This window comes from Vitis vinifera, chromosome 12 (assembly GCF_030704535.1).
Source record: "Vitis vinifera cultivar Pinot Noir 40024 chromosome 12, ASM3070453v1".
NCBI lineage: Eukaryota > Viridiplantae > Streptophyta > Magnoliopsida > Vitales > Vitaceae > Vitis > Vitis vinifera.
In genome coordinates this window covers 3,421,771-3,430,717 of record NC_081816.1, presented here as the reverse complement: position 1 = coordinate 3,430,717, position 8,947 = coordinate 3,421,771, and the positions used below count along the sequence as shown (strand labels likewise).

The 8,947-nt window shown below is 27.5% G+C and overlaps 1 protein-coding gene across 1 annotated transcript; it reads left to right on the top strand.

Annotated features, from left to right (window-relative positions):
- Nucleotides 1–1,610: 1,610 nt before the first annotated feature.
- On the top strand, nucleotides 1,611–3,888 carry LOC109123528 (uncharacterized). Its single transcript, XM_019223473.2, has 3 exons — nucleotides 1,611–2,056; nucleotides 3,168–3,233; nucleotides 3,306–3,888. Exons 1-3 carry the CDS (start codon nucleotides 1,835–1,837, stop codon nucleotides 3,759–3,761), a joined length of 744 nt encoding a protein of 247 aa, XP_019079018.1. The 5' UTR covers nucleotides 1,611–1,834; the 3' UTR covers nucleotides 3,762–3,888.
- The last annotated feature ends 5,059 nt before the right edge of the window (nucleotides 3,889–8,947 follow it).

Below are 8,947 nucleotides of genomic sequence, written 5' to 3'. Positions count from 1 at the left end.
AGGTAAATATGTATTTATGGTTGTTATAACTTTTGGAATGACTAATACAAGAAATTAGAAAGAGAATAGTTTATATTTCCTAATTCGATTACTATATTTTAAAATTATGTTTATCTCTAAATTTGTGTTTGATTCTAAAAAGAATTTTTTGGATATTTTTTATTAAGTTTTAAAATTGTGATTATCTCTAAATTGGTATTTGATTCTAAAAAGGATCTTTAGAATATTTTAAAATTAGGAAATTCTCCACAATTCTAAAAAGGATTCTATAAAGGGAAAAGTGAGTTTTGACTCACTAATATGAAAACATATGGAAATTTTTTTTTAAAAATTAGTATTATCTTCATCTATTTAAAAATAATTTGAAATATATGCATATTTTAATAAGTCCTATAATTATTCCCTAAAATGCTTATTTTATTTGTTATGTTATCAACGACATGTAAATGTTTATCTTCCTTTTAGATATGTTCTTTATTATTATTAGTTGAGATTTTTTTTCTCCTTAAAAAAACATCCCATTTTAAATATGAGATAGTTTGAAGAGTGCGATATTAGAAGCAGTGAAACTCTGGTGGATTACATATGAGTTTGAGTTTTGTTAGAAATAAGATTTATGGTTTTTCTTAGTCCTAAAATGAGGGCAAGTTGAGGTTAATTTCAATGATTCTGGTTGTTTGAGACATTTTCCTTATTTTTACCTTCATTTTCAATTCAGGAGATAGAGATACCAATAAAAAAATTATATTGTTGTTTATAAAAGGTAGATGAGTTTGAGTGTCTTAAGAAATGTTTGTTGATAGGGAGAAGAAAAAAAAAAGTGTTTGTTTTTGGAGAAATTTTTTTCAGATAATGACAATAATAATAATAATAATAAACATAACAAGAAGAAAGGAAAAACATTTTAGGAAATAATTATATGACTCGTGAAAAAATGCATATATTTCAAATGATTTTTAAGTAAATAAATATAATATTAATTTAAAAATTTTGGGGTTTTTTTCTATATATTTTCATAGTATTGAGTTAAAATCTACTTTTCCCTTTTATAAATATAAATTGAGATATTTTATTTAAAAGGAGTCATGGATTTTCATGAACTCTGGGAAAATATAGTCATTCATAAAAACCTTGATCCCCTAACTCTCAAACTTTCAAAAAAAATTTTAAGAGTAATTTTTTGTTACAATAAAGATCAGATATTTCTTTGCGAAACTTCAATAAAGGCTTCTAGGAAATCACTTAGAAGCATAAGGGAGTATTGCACTGTAGATGTAAAAAAAGAGTGTGGTAATGCATTCAATAAGGTAAAACTATACATACAATTAATTAATTTAGCAAACTTTCTAATCTTTTTAATACTTAAAAAAATATTTATTTAAAAATATATTTTCAATTTTTTATTAAAAAATTATTTTCAAATCTTGAAAAGATTAAAAACGCTTTCTAAAATTTATCCGATTAGTTTCAAATATTAAATCAATTTTAACAACTTTTTGATATTTAAATTTAAACAGTTCCAGCTGGTTTGTCGGAGAGACTGTAGACCTACAAAGCCATAATAAACCTTACCATCTTTCTCCACGTCTCCACCTTAAACTCTAAACCCACCATCTAAAAACTCAAGTACTGCATCGTTCCTACTGTGACCAGAGTTTAGAATTGAATACGCCAGTGCTCTGTGTATTACGAAAACAAGCTTAGAATTCTAGGACACGACTGAGGAAGCAAAGAAAAGAAAGAAAAGTTGTGCATAGATTTCAACAACGAGTCACAAACATTAAATTCAAGTCTCTTTCCTTGTTGTTTTCTGGGGAAAGGGAAAGCTCCAGCGATGGTCAGGAGAGAGCGAAAGCAACATCGATCGAAGAATCAGGATCCGGTGAATTGCCTTCCAGATGACATGATTCGGCATATACTCTCAAAGCTGGGTTTGAGAGGTATAGCTAGGGTTAGCACCCTCTCCAGAAGATGGAGACAAGTATGCTTATCCTTGCCATTCTTAAACCTAGACCTTCAGGCTTTCGACATCTATGGCGCCTCCTCTAAATTGCGGGTACTTATCTCTCCATTTTCTTTTCGCCTTAAGCTTTGTAATAACGCCCATAAAACCCTATATGTGATCATCACCAAAGGGTTCTTCATCTATCCAACCTTTTTATTTTTTTATTTTTTATAAAGAAGCAATTTTTTTAGCTTACTAAAATAATTTTAAAAAATGATTTTAGTTTAAAAACTGTTTTTGAAAAAAATTTAGGTATTCTATAAAATTTAGAAAATACTTTTAAAAATCACTAAAAACACTTTCAAATGTAACACTTTCATTAAAAATACTGAGTATCATGAATAAAGGGTTCTCAATTTTTGTTTTTTAAAGGTTTAAAAGCAAACAATTATGGAAAATAGTTGGTTAATCAATTTATTTAAATTGTTTCATTTTTTTGTCTCTCATGTTTGATACAAATTTTATAATTTTTCATATTTTTAATCTTCTTTTACTCTCTAGTACTTCTAGGTATTTACCATAGTTTATCATCAACTATTTTGCTTCATGTTGTGATAAAAAAAAATTTATTATATCAATTATTTATTTCATTTTATAAATTTCTATAAGAATTTAAGGTTTTAGTAATTATAATTTTATAATTTTTTGAATTACATATCTTGTAGCAAATCTTGTCATTTTATTATAATATTTTTTTTTTATATTTTATAATATTTTTAAGGTTTTTATACATGGTAATAAAGACTTAAAAATATATTATTGAAATTTTAAGATAAATATGATTTTCATGCATAGGAGTTAGATTTTTATTTTTTTAAATTCTACATGATACATTTTTTTTGTTTTTTATTTTAAAAATAAAAATTAATATTAACTTACCAAAGAAGTTGAATTTCCAAAACAAACTTTTTGTGAAGACCTTTTTTATTTTTTGATAAGTTTTTTGTGAAGACATTTAAATAAATTGCTCGTGCTTTTCGCTGAAATGAATACTTAAAATAAAATATTACAACAACAAATAACTTAATACTTAACACTATTAAACACCATATAATTTTAAGTTATATTTATAATTAAAGAAAATAAAAAAAACAAATAAACACGACTTTGAATTTAAATTCTTTATGGGCATATTAAAATATTTCTTTTCATGTAATTGCAGGAACTAAATTTGCAATATCCAGTGCAGTACTTACGATTATATCACAGCGATTCGACAGGAAATAATGTAATAAATACAATATTTGTTTTGTTACTCCAAATTTTTAAGCTTACTAATTAACATCTCTTGTTTTCTCAGTCAGGAAAACCTATGACCAGTAAGTTTGAGGATGAAAGATCTTATGAAAGATTTTTGGAAGGTTGGAAAGGAAGATGCTTAGATATCTGGAGGGAATTGTGTGGTGAAGGGGACGAAGTAGGGAAGGAGTTTGTTTTAGAAGTATTGGAGATATGCTGCGAGATGGTTATAGGAAAATGGGATGAATTTGAAGAAACTAGCCTTAAGACAAAACCTTGGAGACCTCCAAATTTGAAGTTTTTTAGTGAATTGAAGGAGATTGAGATTGAGATTGGCAGGGAGCATGCTATGGATGATTTCAAAATCATCAATGACGTACAAATTCGTGCAACAGCATTGAAGGAGATGACCATAGTTCGTGCTCTGCGTTCTGGATTTGTATCGGGTACTGATAAGGCCTATAAGGTATGGAGGAGGACCTCCCGTAGTTCCTCTTATGTCTTTGTAAGAGATTGATCATATTTTCTGTCTAGATTCTTTTTGTTGCTTCTCCCATTCTTATGATCATATGTTTGGACAATTTATTTTCTAGTTTGGCTTGAGCCACATACGTTTAGCTTGGCCTAAATGGATTTATTTTGAAGTGAAAACAGTTAGAGCTACTAATTTTATTGCAAGTCTAATTAGAGTGAAGTGTTCGTCAAATATGTCTTTAAATAGACAATGAAATTTCAACAACTCTATAGATAAAGATCTCATAAATATATCTGTAAGTTGCTCATTGGTGCTACAATATGACATTTTAGTGGTTCCTTTGTCTACCAACTCTATGACAAGATGAGGACGTATCTCTTTGTGCCGAATGTGCCCATGAAATATCGAGTTCTCATGGATTGATTATCATAATGGATAATTGTGACTCTTCTTGATGAGGTTTCAGATCTAAAAACAAATGAATATATAGTATTTTCATAAAATTTGCCCCACGCTTAGGGATGACAATAGGGTGGATTTTTTCGGGTACCCACTTTACTCCTAAAGGGACGCGGTTCAATTTTAATAAACGGGTTTGAGATTTTTTTTTAAAAAACCCGGTGTGGGTTTGGATATTGCCCGTCCCACCCTGATTATATATAAAATTAATTTTAAAATTAAATTTAATTTAAATTTTAAAATAAATTTAATTTAAATTTTAAAATAAATTTAATTTAAATTTTTATTTTACTATTTTTAATATATAGATAATAATAAAATATTTTTAATAAAATAAGTTATAAAAAATAGAATAATTTAATTATTTATAAAATATATTTATTTTAATGTAATTCAAAATTTTTAAAAAAAATTTTAAAAAAATTAAAATTAAAAAAAAGAGTTAAATGGGGCGAATTTATCATACCTACCCTGCCCATTTAATTTTTTAAATGAGACGGGAATGAGAATTGTTTTGAATAAACGGGGCGGGTTGGGATGGGAGCGACCCGTCCCGAACCCGCTCCGTTGTCATTCCTACCCACAGTAAGCAAACTTGTATCTAAATTAGGAACATTTAAAACATTTTTCATACCGCTTATTTCACCTTATTTTATCTTTACAATGCCTCTACCTTGTACCTTTTAATTGTTGCATCACTCATCTTCACCTTAATGGTCATTGATTTATCCAAATGTGTAAAAGCTCAAAGTTTGCTGTTATGTGATTACTACAACCACTATTCTTGTGTCAAACATTTGGAACACACTCGTTTGTAAAATAACAAATAAGAAATAAAGTTTTAAATTCTTCATTGTCGTTCTCCTTTTCCTCAACAAATTTGACATGTTTTTATTTCCGTCTACGATAATAACATTGAGTTAGACTTACAATTGTAACTTTCATCTTTTTCACTAAATTGTATTAAGTAGTAGTTGTGGTTACTGGAAAATCCACCACTTTTTCCACCTATTCTACCACAACAAGAATATTTTCAATAGATGTTTCTTCATATCTTTAATTTCAACCTATATTCATGAGATTGAAGGGAACCAAGTAACTCATAAATGGTTAGTACACTTAAATCTTTGGACTATTCTATTGTTGCAACCACATTATCATAATTCTTAACTAAGCTTTTCAAAAAAATTTTGACTAATTTTTTTATCAAATAATTGTTTACCGTATTTCTAAATTTGGTTCATAATTTCCAACATAGTAAAAAAAAAAAAAAATCATGTAAACAATCACCATTTTTCATGAGTGACTTTTGGACTTTGTTGCTGTAGAAATTTGAGGGAAGAAAGTTTTGGAAATTGCTCATAAAAAATAAAAAAAAACATCTTAGCTTCTTTCTTTCAAATTTCTCCAATATCTTTGAAGGAATCTCCTTATCAGCATAACCCTTATCCACAAGCATCCACAAATCTTAGGGGATTAAAAGAGTCCTCATGTTCGTACTCTAGGCATCATAGTTGCTTCTTTGAAAAAGTGGGATGGTAGGTTGGGTTAGGGTAAGACCAATGTTATTTGTCATCTTATCAATTTGGCTTTGATACCAAATGATAATTCACAAAGAAGATTTCTTTACAAATGTAAGAAAGAGAGAAATATTTAAAAAAAAAAAAAAAATAATGCCCATTAACACACTAGCCCAAATAGAAAATCAAACTCCTAAATAAATTAACCACTAACCCACTAACACAAATATGTAGAGAGAACTCTTTCTAAAACATAGGATGACACATTGTACATCTTATTTGATTCAATCTAAAATTGCAATTAACCAATAAAATAGAATCTTATATCAACATTAATATCAATATGTATCACACTCTCCAACTTTCTTGCTTCAACATGCCCTAAAACCCCAGTTGTTATACTCGTCGCCCTCTACTTCTAGAATTGTTCTACCTACTCCTTTTGTTTCGACAACATGGTCCCCTTCCATTTTGGACATTTGTGCTATCGCCAGTCTTCAAGGCAATGGCTTTGAAGTCAGACATTTTCCTTTGTCATACACAACAAAATATAACCATATGAGCCTGTTGAGATTGAACCTCTCATGCTCCAACTTCATCCAAAGAATTTCTTCCTTGCCCAAGTAACAAATCATGAACACATTTCATTTGCTTCTTACTTTGCGGGATTGACAATTTCTTAGTTTGCACCCCCTCCATAAAAATCACTAAGGAACACATTTCATTTGCCTTATTTATCGTGTGATGTTTATATTGCTACTTTCATGAGTTCATTGTTGGAAGGTTAAACTTGGTCTTAGGAAGTTCCACAATGTTAGAATCTAATTTAGCTTCTTAAAATTGATTGGAATATTTTGTTTTAAATGATTGATTTAGTTTCTACAATTTTTTTTTTTTAAATTCTTCTTAATTATTTATCTTCTTTTATGTAATTGTTTGTGTGTGTTTTCAACCTTATTACTCCAACAAATTGGTATAAAAAGAATACAAAAAATATGATAAGTGTGATATATTCATTGCAAGTCCCCCATCTCAATAAAGACAATTATGATAATTGGAGTATCAAACGAATACTTCGCTTAGTTCACAAGATGCATGAAAGCTTGTAGAGAAGGCTACAAAGAGTCCTGAGATTAAACCACTCTATCTCAAAATTAAAGAGATTTTTTTTTTTTAAATATAAGGAAAAAAAGACAAAAATGCTCTTATCATAATCTATCAAGCAATGATTGAAGATACTTTCCAGTAGATTTCAAACACAGCTATCACCAAAGAATCATGAGAGAGATTATAAAATATACAAAAAAAAGAAAAAAAAGAATAGTTGATAAAGTACAAAAAGTTTATCTTCAAAGTCTTGGAAAAGAATATAAAAGTTTGAATATACATATATCGGAATCAATCTCCAATTATTTTTTTAAAGCACTAACAATTGTGAATTACTAAAAAGAAATGGTTAAAGTTTGAATGACACTTGTGTGATTGAAAAAATGCTTTAAATGTTAGATTTGAAGTTTAATTATACTGTCATGCACATTGAAGAATCTAAAGATTTAGATTTTATAACCATTAATTAATTTATGGGATAGTTGCAAGCCCATGAAGAGAGATTAAAAAGAAGAATAAAAAAATATATTGATTTTATAACCATTAATTATCTTATGGGATAGTTCCAAATATTTCATATTTGAGAGTGTTTGAAAGCATTGCATACATTGTTTGCTAGATCAAAAGCAATCAAAGTTAGATGAGAAGAAGGCAAAATATATTTTCACTCGTTATGACTCAAGTTGCAAAGGCTACAAACTATACAATCCAAATAATGAAAACATTGTCGTTAGTAGAGATATCAAGTTTAACGAAGGAGAAGATTAAGGTATTCAAAATAGCAACTATGATACTATTAATGCACCTTTATCATCACTTCTATCAACTCATGAAGTTCAAACTGCATTAGAAAATTCAAATGAAAAGATATCACATTTTAGAAATCTACAAGCTATTTATGAGGTAATAGAAAACAAAAAACGATCTAACTTTTTTTTATTTTGTTTATCTTTTGTAAATTGTTAACCTCTTTTATCTTTTTATAAATTGTGAATTAATAGCATTGGAAAGTGTCTCAGATTCTATTTTTGATTCAATTGGAAAGTTATTATAGCTTTCTAATAGAAAATATTATTGTAAGTGAGTTTTTTATTATTATAAAGAAAATATCATATTATGAGATCTTTTTTTAATAAAAGACATCTTTGATAATTATACACTCAGTTTCCTATATAAAATGAAAATCTTCCTCAGTTATTAGAAAAAAAATATAGGAAGAGATTTTGACCAAAAATAAAAAATAAAAAATATCTTCTTGGGCATACTAGTAGAAATTCTTCGTCTTCACATGTGGACATAGGTTTGAGATTGAACCATGTAAATTATTGTGTTTTTGCATATATTTTTTCGTTCTCTTGTTATTTTCTCCCTATTATTATTCTTTGTCACTTTATATGTTTTGTTTTCATTCTCTTATTCTTTTCTCCCTATTTTTAGGTTATGAACAAATGATTAAAACAATCGAAAAATGTCATGGATGAGGAAATAAAAACAATAAGAAAAACAAATAATATGTGATAAACTAGAGAAGAATATAAAAAAGAGTAGTAGAAAGATACAAAGCTAGATGTACAATTAAAGGTTATAAAAAACAACAACACATTTATGATATGAAATAGATATCATTGATTATTACATTATCAAAAAGTCCAGTTTTTCTTTATCGAAACAATCAGGCCGATATAGAATATCATTTTATTAAAGAGCCTGCGCGCCATGGGGGAAGAGTACAATTAAATGATTAAATTGCTCATATTTTTACAAAGTCTCACAAGTTTACTCAAGTTTGGAAATTTTAATAGATTAAGAATACTACTTGAAGTTACAAACCAAATATAAAAGATATACTAGAAAGTTAAAGTTTATTTTGGAAAGCTTCTAAATATTAAAATTGTGATTTAATTTCTGAAAGTTAACTAAAATATTAATAAATTTTATATAAATTTCTTATTTTTTATTTTTAAAAATAAAAAAATAAAAAGTATATCCAAATTATACCTAAATAATGGATCCTTAAGGGTTGTGGCATTATGGATATTATCTTTTTTTTTTTTTTTTAATTTCTGAATTTTCCTATAGAAATTAATTCAAATATGATTTTCTCCCCCTCCTCTTATATTTTTAAAGTAAAGAATCCATAAA